This window comes from Tenrec ecaudatus, chromosome 15, assembly GCF_050624435.1.
Source record: "Tenrec ecaudatus isolate mTenEca1 chromosome 15, mTenEca1.hap1, whole genome shotgun sequence".
Classification (NCBI taxonomy): Eukaryota; Metazoa; Chordata; class Mammalia; order Afrosoricida; family Tenrecidae; genus Tenrec; species Tenrec ecaudatus.
This window is the reverse complement of record NC_134544.1, coordinates 30,929,487-30,942,013: the sequence shown is the minus strand read 5'-3', so window position 1 is coordinate 30,942,013 and position 12,527 is coordinate 30,929,487. Positions and strand designations below refer to the sequence as shown.

The 12,527-nt window shown below is 48.6% G+C and overlaps 1 protein-coding gene across 2 annotated transcripts in view; it reads left to right on the top strand.

Moving 5' to 3' along the window:
- SETBP1 (SET binding protein 1) overlaps nucleotides 1-12,527 on the top strand; it is a 426,061-nt gene that overhangs the window by 23,043 nt on the left and 390,491 nt on the right. For both annotated transcript variants that reach the window (XM_075533043.1, XM_075533044.1), the window contains exon 2: nucleotides 2,971-3,629. In XM_075533043.1, the coding sequence (XP_075389158.1) occupies nucleotides 3,144-3,629 (486 nt within the window). In that variant the 5' untranslated portion in view covers nucleotides 2,971-3,143. The remainder of the gene's footprint in view (nucleotides 1-2,970; nucleotides 3,630-12,527) is intronic.

Genomic DNA, 12,527 nt, shown 5'->3' with positions numbered 1-12,527 from the left:
GTCTTCAGAAATGTCACGGGGCACATTCCAGTTCTCTGGGTCTCATGATAAAAGTTATTCATGGAGACAGTTTGCAGGACGTTGCATTTTGTCCCTCCTATTCATGACTCTGCTGTTCCTGAAGGTGAGTGGAGACGAATTGTCATGCGGTGGATGGTCGTTTGTAGGTGTTTAAGACCCCTGGCATCAGCCAATGAACTAAAAGGTAGACTAGAAGTGCTGCACAGAGTGCTTAGGCCAATTCACTGGGATGCCCATGAAACTACTTTACCCTAAATTTCCAAACCAAGGAGCCAGTTCCCATGATTTTGGTCATTGTTATGAATATGTTTATCATGCAGTCCTGCTACTTTCAACTTCGCTAAACTTTTTGTGGGGAGTGTATCCCCTGTTTTATCCCAATCCAAGAAAACATTACAAGTGGGCATCAGGGATGTAACCGGGAACTTTGGCGATTCGTCTCAGATGGAATAAATCACCACATGCTATTGTGATGATAGAGGATGGCTCACAGTGCATGCCCCTCGGAGGTTAGGGGCTAGACTGCTCAGGGTGAGGTTAGTGGTTCAAAGCTGCCAGTCAGGAAAAGGAGGAGACTGTCTGCCCCTGTAAAGACTTCCAGCCTTGGAAATCCTATTTTGGATCCTCGTAGATCAGAATTCAGTCGATGGTGGAGGGTTTGGGGAGGTACACGCTGAGAAGGTCTTACTAGGTCTTTGCTACTTAATAATCAGGAGCCAGTTCCAGGACATTGTGATGTCCCCAGCGGCTCTTTGGGTGCTAGATTGCGGCAGCTAGGTTGGCCTCAATGAGGGTGGACTTGAATATGAATTCTTAAAAATTGCATAAGGTTGTGGGCAGGTGGGCAGACCAGTCTCAATGAGACAAAGAATGTTACAGATGAAGGAAACATGTAATGTCCTCTAGTCTGGCTGCCCTCTCCTCTTCCCAGGAGAGGGACCTGTCCCTTTTGTTGCCTGTGTCACAGGTGGCTGTTCAGTGTGTTCTTGGCAGCATCGGTAAAGATCCTCCCTTCCTTGTCAGGGCAGCCTCTTCTCTTCCTGGGTGTTTGCAGCCATTGGATTGTCCTCCCAGTGGACGCTGGTGTAAGTGTGTGTTTCTGCAGCACAGAGCAGCTTCCAGGAGCTGAGTGCATTCCCGGGGGTCTCTGGGGAGTGGGGTACATGAGTCAGGCTGTCCTGGCGGTGAGCTTCCACACTGGGCATCCGTTGCAAATGTGCGCAGGGAGAACCCCCACCCCCCGCAACGGTACGTTTTCAGCTCTTGGCTGTTTTGAATGTGTCCCTTCTGGTCTTGTTGGGATTTTCTAGTAGCTACCCTGATCTGCCACTTCTTTGAAGGGCTCAGAAGTGGAAATTTAGGTTGTTGAGGTGTCTAAAAAGACTGGAGTATGATCTGTCCTATAGGCTGAGGGGGGAGAAGATGAAGTCTTGAGGTTTGGGGCAGCCCCAGCTTCTATCTTTTTCTCTTGCGAATGCATATTTGAGTTTCTTTTGGGGGGCTTTGAAAATTATGAGTGTGGAATGGGAATTATATGATATAAGGTGAATCAAGGTGAAGGGCAACTGATCGTGACATGGTCCAGAGGGAGAGCCGGATTGAGCTCTCTCTTGTCTTCTGGGAGCAAAGCAGAGGTGACGATCCTGGGGCTGAGTCCAGACAGTCCCCAAACCTGTGGCCATCCAGCTGATTCTGACCCGTGGTAACAGCAAAGGCGTTCCCGTAGAAGTCTGCTCTGTGGGGTTTTCAAAGGCTGCGTTTTCTGGAAGCAGATTGGCAGGTCTTTCTTCAGAGCTGTCTTCTGGTGAACTTGAACGCCACACAACCCAGTGCATGAACCTGAACCATTTGTATCACGCAGGGACTCAGGCCTGTAAAATGCCCATGTTCTCTCTCCCTCTCTCTTTTGTCTTATTACATAGACACTTAGGAACGAGACGAGGCATAGAGACCAACTAGAGTGGCTATTTTTATCTAAATATTTTATAAAAGCTCAGTGTGTTTGGTGTCAGTGGAAACATTTTCAGAATTTGTTGTGCATTCATCCCAGTGCAATGTTAAGTGACCGATTTCCCATGAAGCTCTCTTGGTGCTCCACCCCCTCCCATTTCAAGCTTTGCACTTAGACGTGAGTGGGAGACTATTGTATATTTGAAATCATTCACAATAAACCATGGTAAAGGAAGGTGGAGAGACCACCTGAATGTCCTTCCTCCACAGAGACAGAGAGCGTGGCCCGGGCAGCTCTGTGGCCTGTGAGCCACTTTACAAGCTGTGCTTCACTTTCGAGAGGAAAGGGTTTCAGGAAGCCAATGAGCGACCCTTCCCGTGGACCTGAGCCTCAACACATTAGCTTTCCCTTTGCCGTGGTTGGTGCTGATGGGGGCTCACCCAGTTGTGGCTTCAGCCAAAGAAACCACTAGCTTGTAACAGGTCTGGAGACCTTGTCCCCCACCCCATATTTTTAATACACAATAATTGTTTCAATATATGTCACACAATCCAATATATCTATTCAATTCTGTTCAATCTCATTGAGTGAGGTTGTACAATCATCATTGCCGTCAGCTCCCCATTCCTCCCCCTGGCCGCCTTCCCACACATTCAGCATTCAGGTAACCATCAGTCCTGTAACTTGCTTCTTATTCTTGGGCCCACAGCCCTCATATATATATATATACACACACTCCAAATCAAGCAAGACCTCCAAAGCAATCCAGTATGAAGGGGGTGGGGCGGGGCGGGTATGGGGATATGCATTTGTGTGGGTGTGCCTTCCTTTGTTTGCGTGTCCCCTAATCTGGAGGTGTGCACATGCCGGTTGGGTTCCTTTCTGTTAGTTGTACGGATGCATGGATAGATGAGAAGGGCCTTTGGGAACCTATATTGAGCTGCTTGAATTGAGGGTCCTTGTCCTTGCTGCTTGCCTAATGATCTCCCTGCTTCTAGTTACAGATCAGACTCCTGCTGAGCACCTCGCCGTGTCTCCATCCCTGGGACTCTGAACCTACTAGCCGGACAACTTTCTTCTCTCGGGATTTTGGGCATCTGAGCTTCTCACCTTCTCCTTGTCCCTTTGCCCCTCTGCCTCCTGAGTGCTCCTAAGACTGACTGGGATTGTCATGGAGACCAGAGAAATCTTAAGCAGCTCCCGGCAAAGGGGGGGTGAGTCCGAGTTCCTGCCAGTGTCCTCAGCTAAGCCCTTGGCGGCCCCCGGCTGTGCAGGGGAACCTCTGCTTTCTGCTCCAGGACCTGGAAAGGGGATCCCCATGGGTGGAGAACGCATGGAGCCAGAGGAGGAGGATGAACTGGGCTCGGGGCGTGATGTGGATTCCAATTCTAATGCGGACAGCGAGAAATGGGTGGCAGGAGATGGCCTGGAAGAACAGGAGTTTTCTATCAAGGAAGCAAACTTCAGTGAGGGGAGTCTGAAGCTGAAGATTCAGACCACAAAGCGGGCCAAGAAACCCCCAAAGAACCTGGAGAACTATATCTGCCCGCCTGAGATCAAGATCACCATCAAGCAGTCTGGAGAGCCGAAGCTATCCCGGACTGGGAAAAATAACAAAGCTACAAAGGAGGAGGAAAGAAGCCACTCCAAAAAAAAGGTAGGGCGTCCTGTCTCACAGGCACTGTTCTGGTTTCTGCCGTGTTACACCCCACTGTGGACGGTTTGTTTGCTTATTGCCTAGTTACGTCTGAATTTCCAGTCTCCTCGATGGAATATGTAGGGCCTGTACTTTCAGGACCCCCAGATATCACCTTGATAGGATGTCCACTATATCATCACGCCTTCCAGCCATGGGAATATAATAGCTACAAGAATGGCACTACGTTCCTACTTATTACAGCGTGACCCATGGCCGGGTAAGCCCTGGCCAAGCCATTAACAACTTTTTGAGCTTGTTTGATTTAATATTTGCCTCTGTTCTTAGTCAAGAGTGGGATGTTGGAATATTTTGGTCAGTCAGAGCAGTCAAGAATTGTTAGAGGCTCCTTCTGGCTCCAGTCATTACCATTGCAAATCATTCTGAAAGAGGTGAGTCACTCACTTGCCTAAGTAAGCCCGTATTCATAGTAATCCAAGCTCCAGGAGGGTTGAAAAGTCATCATCCTGAGAGCCATCTGTGAGTGCTAGGATACAACTGGAGAGACAGAAGGGACGGGTTCTTGGTTCAAATCTTTATCTTTTAAGACATCTTAGAGTTTTAAGCTTGGTTATTGGATGAACCTGGTTGGTTGTCATTTTCTTTCTCAGAATCAAGCATGCAGAAGGTAGCTGTCTGGGTGAGCAGTCTTGTCAATCGGTTGGGAAGGAATGAGTATCGATTTCATGCGATCTTGTATCCCTGGGGTGTGACAGGGACTCTTACCCCTGGATGGAGTGGGACCCTCAGTTGTCAAGGCAGATGACTAGTCTAAAAGGTGTACCTCCTCAGGTGTCTCTGGGGATTAGGAATGCCTCTGGGTTCTAGGTAATGGGTGTTCATTCAAATCGCCATCCATCTTTCTCACTCACATTCAACCATTTGTTTGGGATCTAGATGCCATGCATTAGCTAAAAAGGGTAAGATGGTTGGGCTTCTGTCCTTTATAGCCCAGCAATAGTCTACAGCTTATGTGTTACCGGTAGTTTTGAAAACCATTTATATCTTCAGTACAGAGCTGTGGTCCTTTCTTAGGCTGGGCGTTTTGGCTGGTTGGTTACATTTAAAATCCAAAACCTTGAACTCAAAGCAATTTTCTAAGGGGGTACTCGTCTGGCTTTGCAGTGCTGCCCTGGTCACTCAACTTCCTTTAACCTTGTACTGCACAGAGGGACCCTTAGCAGTTGGCTGATTGGTCAGAGTGGAGGAGTGGTGTTTCCTCACTGCCCCCATTACAATGTTGGGGTGATTTCTGGGTTATCTGCCCATCAAATCAAAGTTCTCTTGATCCAGGCTGCCAGATGCTCAGCCGTGCAGTCTTTGTTAGATCTCTGTGTGGGTGCTGCTGTTGGTGGTGTTAGGGGCTGCCGGGCTGGTTCCAATTCACAGGGACCCTGTGTGCAGAAGAAGGAAACACTCCCTGGTCCTGCATCATCCTCACAATTGTTTGGGTTAAGCCCATTGGCGCAGCCACCCTGTCCGTCCATCTCGTTGAGGGTCTTTCCTTTTGGCTGTCCCTCTACTTTGCCAAGCATGGATGTCCTATTCCAGGGGTTGGTCTCTCCTGACAACATGTCCAAAGGATATGTTACATGTAGGGAGCCTGAAAAACAAACAAACAAACTGAGAGGAACTACGTTTCCTCTACCCCAAACCCGCTCTCAGGATCTGAGCAGCAGCCTGCTCCATAGAGTGTACAAGTCAAAAATCCCTTGCCCCAGAAAAAGGACAAGACGACCTTCTGGTCGGGTCTCACTTTCCACAAAGCCACCAAAACGTCCCTCAATACAGTCTTCCGCACATTGGAATGCCCCGGGGAAAAATTGGATTTTGTGACAGGAGGGATGATTCCAGAGTTGAGATGTGTGACAGAGCTTCATGCTCATGTCTGCAGTCCTCAGGATGGTCATTCTGACCCCGAGAGCTGTACGTTCTTTGTGGCCTTCATGTGAGAAAAGGATGAAACCACTAGTCTGACTTCGTGACTTTCCAAGTGAGCACCTCTCTCCCTCATCGTTGGAACAGGCAGAAAGGGAAGCACCCATCACCACTGAGTCAATTCTGACTCATGGGACCGACCAGAACTGTCTGCTCCTTCGTATTTTCAAGACTGCAAATCTGTACTGGGGCGGCAGCCTCATTCCCCTCCCCCCCATCTGCATTGGTGTGGAATTGAACCACTGACTTCCTGGTTAGCAGCCCGGTGCTGAACCCATGACATCAGGAAAGAGAAGGGCTGAAATCCAGTGGAAGCTGTTGGCCTGGGTTGAAGCGACGATGAGAGTACTCTACCCCTCCCTCCCCTCTTTTAATTCTTAGGAACTCATTTCGGATTGTACTTCTTCATTTCTGTGCCGAGTTGTTGCTTTCCAGAAAAGACGTCCTGACAGTGATCAGTGTGAGAGTTCATCACTTGATAGGTGATGAGAACCCTGTCTGACCCCTAATAGATTCAAATGTGGCCCTCAGTGCTCTTCATTTTCTCAATTTTGAAAACATGGGGCTAAGCAAGAAGTGAGGTTTAGGCTGAAGGGTGGTTGTCGTGAAAGGCTCAGTGGGGTGAAGCTGTGGATCAGAAGTAGGTGATCAGTAACTTGGGCGAAAGGGAACAAACGGTAGAGACGATTTTTTATAATGAACAGATCAAGGTCTAAACCTGAACTCGTGTCTAATGGGTCTTCTTTTGAAGTGAGCCACTCATGGAATATTTGTACGTTGAGTGGCCCCGGGAACCAGGGGAGTCACGAAGATGGCCCCATTGGCCTGATCCTCGAGCTGGTGAAATGCTGACTTGAGACGGGTTTTCAGACTGGTACTTGTGGGCCAAATCCTGGAAAGTGGCTGGTTTGTGTACAATCTGTGAGCTGAGAATGATTTTCAAGTTTTAAAAAGATTAGGAAAAACAACAACAACAAAACACAACGTAACCCCTTCCCAGAAAGCATTTTACTTAATGGTTCGTCTTGTAGAAGGGGAAGAAGGCTTCAAAAAGTTCTTGGAAAACAGGAATAAAAAATAACATTTTTTTTTCCCATGAATGTTACATTTTTTTCCCCAAAACATAATTTTTGGGCTTCATAAAGAAAGCTTTATTGGAATACAGCCACAGCAGTTCATTGGCGCTTTGTCCAGGCCTGCCTGTGAGCTGGTGGGACAGGCTTGAGCGGGTGTGACAGATCGCGTGTGGCTTACAGACCCTAAACTCTTTGCTCTCTGGCCCTTATTAAAAATGCTTGCTGACCCTTGACCGGAGGGGAGACAAGAGTTTCAGGATAATAAGGATTTATTTTGTTTTGTCTTCAGTGATTCAACTGCAAAATTAGTGGCTGAGAGAAATTGGGTGTCACGTCTTGTGTGTATGTTTAGCCGACCAAATAATTTTATCTAAGTCATTGCCCGATAGCTTCAGGCAAAGACAATTTATAGTGGATCCCAAATGATACTCTTTTTCATAAAAGAAAGCATCCTAAGATAGTAGTAGCGGTCTTCCTGTGTCACAGCCTACTTCCTGTGTGGATTAACCCTGCTTCTGCATAGCCCACTGAAAGAAGTACATGCCTAGCATTCTCAAGAACTGTATTCCAATTTTCAAATCCAGAACCCAACCTCCCAAACGGGGACGCATGATAAATGGTCAGGGAAAGTGGCGACTGGAGTGATAGGATTTCGGAGGACACTCTGAAAATATTACCTCACTGGCTTAAAGATGCCTGGCTCCTCTAACCAGTGGAGAGGTAATCCCCCTTCCACAAGACGGACTGGACATTGAGGTGCTTTCTGGGCAAGGGTTCTGATGAACGGATTTACCTGTGGTGTGTTGGCAGCATTGGACCGGAAGTGGAAGCTAGGGAGTGGGGGAATTCAGAACATGATCCGTGGCTTTCCGACTGCCCCTTCGACAGGCCCTGTTTTACAGGCGGGCTCTAGAAGAGTCCAGTAGTGCTGTACCAGCAGTTACACTTCACATGTAATTCCGTCAGGGGGTCAGCAACTTGGCTGCTGTGAGCTCCCATCAAGTCAGCACCATCACGGTGACTTTCTATTTGACGTTTCTCTGTCTTGCGCTGTCTGCATCCTGGGACATTGTTGTTCATTCCAAAGGTTCCCGGAGTATTTGAGGACGCTTTCAAAGCCTAATGAAGTAAACGCCATTATTTTTTCCCCCTCCACTCACCTTTGCTTACGGTCTTTTGCTTTTGACCAAAAAAAAAACCAAAAACCAACTTTGATTTCATTTGCATGGACTTTAAATTTTCTGAAAGCTTCATGTGGAACAGCTGTTTCCTCCAGTAGTAAGGATGTCCACCTCAGAGTCATCAGCTTCAGCCTGGTTCCAGATCCATGCTCCGGATTCCTTTCTGGCAGACCACAGCTCATTCACCCATGGCCAGAAAACCAGTTCTGACCAAGAGCTACCCTCTAGCACTTACGTTGCTGAAGCTACAGCCGTTCACAGGAGCAGAAAGCCTCATCTTGTTCCACAGAGAGACTGGTGCTGCCAACCGTTGACTGGGCAGTTAGCAGCCCCACTCACATGCCATCGCTACCAGGCTCCTGGCGACCTTGACAAACAGGCACACCTCTTGTAGTGCAGTTAACTTCAGTGCCCTTCCCAAGTATTAAGTTGTTTTTGTTTTTTCAAACTGGATGTTGTGACAACCGTGCACCCAGCAGGGCCGGTGGCATCATTTGGCCAATAGCGCACGCTCACTTTGTGCTTTTGTGCCCCATTTTGGTAATTTGCACATTTCAAACTGGTTTTTTTCATGATGCTGTGGAAAAGTTCATAGTCTCAGAAACCCACAAGGGCAGCTCTCCCTGTCCTGTGGGGTCACTCTGAGTCGGAGTCAACTCGGTAGCAGCGAGTTTGGTCTTGAGTTACAGTGTAAGCATCACTCACATATTCATTGTGAAACAAAAAAAAAACAACCCCAACAACAACAAAAAAACAAACCCTCCCATGCCCGTGTCTCCCTTTATTGTGCGATTTGATTGCGCTGGCCTGAGACTGAGTCCACCATGTGTGGGGCGCATGTCTGCGGCGTCTGTCCGGAGCCCTTGTCCTGCCCCGGGAAGTCTAGTGGGCCGTGCTTGCCTTTACTTCTTCAAGGGTCATCTGCGTCGTGGTCATCCCACCAAGTGTGGTACAATGAAGACCCCGTGGGGCTTGCGCATGGAAAGTGAGGTTGGAGGCACACAGAGAGGAAGGAATGCCAATTCATCAGTGGGCTGGAATGCAGTTCTGTAAGTAGTAGGAGTGCCAGGCAGGCTTTGGACTGAGGATCGAGGGAGGATGCTAAAGATGGGAAAGGTCAAAGGTGAGCCTTTTGGTACGGCAGCTGTCAATGAGGCGGGTGGCACTGGGGCTCTCCATTTGCCCCATTGGGCCCCGAGAGGCCCCCTTTGTCATGACCCTGTGTGGTTGTAGCCATTAGGTGCACCAGATAGGTGAGGAGGTGGTTAGGGGAAGAAATGCTGGGCTGGGGGTGACATGTGGTGAGCTTCTCCAAGGACTCCGGATGGCTGACCTCTGCATCCTGAGCCATTGCTAATTACTCTGACCCTGCACCACCAACCAAACCCACTGCCGTTGGGTTGGGTCCAGCACTTAGAAACCCTGTCGAGGATTTCTGAGGTAAGTTACCCTCCTCTTTGTCTCAAGTTCGAACCTCTGATCCTGAGGTTAGCCGCCCAGCACTTACTCCTACCTTGAGCCACCTGCCTGCCTATGGTTCAAGTACCCTTCCCTACCCCGGCATTTGACCCAGTCTCACCTCTGGTCAATCATGTGGTGTTGTTGGATGGAAGACTTGGACTCCTTCCTTCTGGGCTGAGTATGTGGCGTTTTTGCTGGGAGGACAAGTTTCTCCCTCCTCCCCCAATACCAGTTTCCCAACAAGAGGCTGCATTTCTTCTCTCTCTCCTTCTTTTGTTTTAATTTGCTTTTTCCCCTCGCCATTTAATTTACTTTTATACAGCAACATCTTATTTGTTCATCACCGTGACTGGGGATTTTGCTCTCCTGGCAGGTTTCTCTCTAGTTATTTTGCAGCTCAGGTAGCATGGAGGGTGATGAATGGTCTTCCCAACAAGCTCCTTGTCAACACAGGGCAGCAGGCAGCATTGGACATCTCGGACTACGGGTGTGGGGAGCGGAAAGCTGTGGATGTGGAGATGGGAGCCCTGGGCACTAGCTCTGCCGCTGTTATTAAATGGTTTCAGCAAGAGGGCTTTACCTCCCAGGGTTTCAGGTTCTGCATGTTAAAACAATCGCAAAAATACCCACCCAAATAGAATTCACACAAAAATGGCTTTCGACCTCTGAAACCTTCTTTCTGTTCTAAACACCGGGAACTTGCAGAGTCATTCTTCCGTGGGGGTGTGGGCTGCGGTGAGGGATAGCCTTCCTTCCCGTTCCAGAACGTGAGTCAGTACAAGCATGGCGGGTTGACCTCTCTGGTGAGCCATCAAGTTGTTTCCTTTGGGCCCAGAGTGGTAAAAGCCCTCCAAATCATGGGGGCAGGTGTCAGAGAGTTGAGCTCAAAAAGTACTGGGATTTGTTCCACTTGGATTCTGTGAGCACGTTCTGGGAATCGTTGGGCTCCCCCTGTCTTTGTATTCTTCTTTTTCAGTCCTGTGTTTGTGACTCTCGGGAGTTATGAGCACCAGGCTGGTTGGTGCCTTCCTCTGAGCTTGGGTCTTCCCTTAAGAGTCAGTTTCCCTCCGGGTTTCCCCAGGATGCTCATTGGAGAGCCCCCTGCCACTGGCCTGAGTCTGGTCTGGTGACAGCAGGAAAACGGGTCTGTTCGGGCAATATTCATTCCATGAGCACTTGCCCTCTCGTGGGAAAGTCAACAGGTCACCTGTTTACTTACTCAGTCCCCAGCCTCTTCGTGGAGCCTCACAAAGCACAGAAAAAGAAAGAGGGTTTTCAGTGACTGCGGGAGGAAAGCTGGGGAGGCATCAGATTGCTGAGAGTGAGAGTGGTGGGTGGGGGTAGGGGTGGGCGGAGGCCTAACTGAAGTGCTCAACCACTAACTGAAAGGTTAGCAATTCAAACCTTCCCAGAAGCGAAGGCAGGCCAACAGACAAGCTAGGAAAGGTCATAGGAGTCCGCATCGACTCGATGGCCCTGAGTTTGTCTGTTGTTTGATTGAATTTTTAGTTAGAACCCAGGCTCCCGGCCTGCTGACCCTGTCCATTTCAGACAAGGACCCTCTGCAAACAATTCCTGATTTAGGGAGATGATTTAGGGAGATCAGAGGTAAAGGCAGCACCCACTTTGTGGCGTCTTCTGTGGGATGAAAAGCTGTGTTCCCCAGGCACCGCGCTCAGCGCCTCATTCCGTGTACCTTTCTCTCTTCCTCCTGAGACTTCTAGTTCCTTCTGAACCCCTGCAGGACTGACCTCATAGGCACCCAGCAAAGGCTCTCAGGACCCACCTTGGATCCCTGTTGCTCCGTGCTGTCTTTCAATGTGTTAATTGGGGTCAGTCTAAATACCTTATTTCTGATCTGCACAAATAAATAATCTGCTAGTAGAATATATATCACTGATTTTTTTTTAAATGGTGGTGGGAGGCGGGAATTACCATGGAGATTTTAGTTCAAGATCCTTCAAAGGGCTTTTATCTCTGTGGCCCTTTATCTGCCAAACCAGTATTTCCGCTGGGCACAAAAGGTGAGTCAAATGAAAAGTTTTCAAATGGTGTCAAAAGAACTGCTGAGTGGCCTTTGGTTACCGCTGCTGCCAGGAGTCCAGGCTGCAGTCAGACCCCAGTGCCCACCATGCCCCCTTAGAGCCACATGTCCTGTTTACTGCCAGGTTTAAAATGAAACAATAATGTAAACAAAAGGCAAGGTCAACAGCCCCCTTTGGCTGACAGTAGATCATGCCTGGTCAAGTGTAGGGGCAGGGAAAGCGAGAAAGACCTTGGACAAGATAGACTGACCCAGGGGCTGCCACATTGGTCTCCAACATCGTTATGAGGAAGGTGCTGGGCGAGGTAGTGTTTCATTCTGTTGTGCATCGTGTGGTGATGAGTCTGAAAGGACTCTGAGGTTCCTGGCAATGGCCCTGTCCTTAGGAATCCTGGTGGTCCAGTGTTTGGGACTTGTCCTTTGATTTCTGAGTCATGAAATGTCGATTGAAAAGTGTCCAGCCAGGTACAGGGAATCCAGGGTGGATGATACCTTCAGGACCAAGGGTGTGAGGGACGATGCTGGGAGAGTGGAGGGTGAGTGGGTTGGAAGGGGGGAACTGATTGCAAGGATCCACATGTGACCTCTTCCCTGGGAGAGGGACAGCAGAGAAGGGGGGAAGGGAGACTCCGGATAGGGCAAGATATGACAAAATAACGAGGTATAAATTACCAAGGACACATGAGGGAGGGGGGAAAGGGGAGGGAGGGGGAAAAAAAAAGAGGACCTGATGCAAGGGGCTTAAGTGGAGAGCAAATGCTTTGAGAATGATTGGGGCAGGGAATGTATGGATGTGCTTTATACAATTGATGTATGTATATGTATGGATGGTGATAAGAGTTGTATGGGTCCCTAATAAAATGTAAAAAAAGAAAAGAGGAGAAAAAAATGATTAGGGCAGGGACTGTACAGATGTGCTTTATACAATTGATGTATGTATATGTATGAACTGTGATAAGAATTGTATGAGCCCCTAATAAATTGTTAAAATTAAAAAAAAGAAAAGAAAAGTGTCCAGCCTTCAAAACAAACCAACAGTGACGGACATCCCCAGATATCAGCCAGATGGCTCGGGTGTTTCTGGAGTTTGCTTAGGAAGGGATGAGAATTAGGTAAGGGAATCTGCTGGAGGCAGTGGTGGACCGGTGGCGGAATTCTT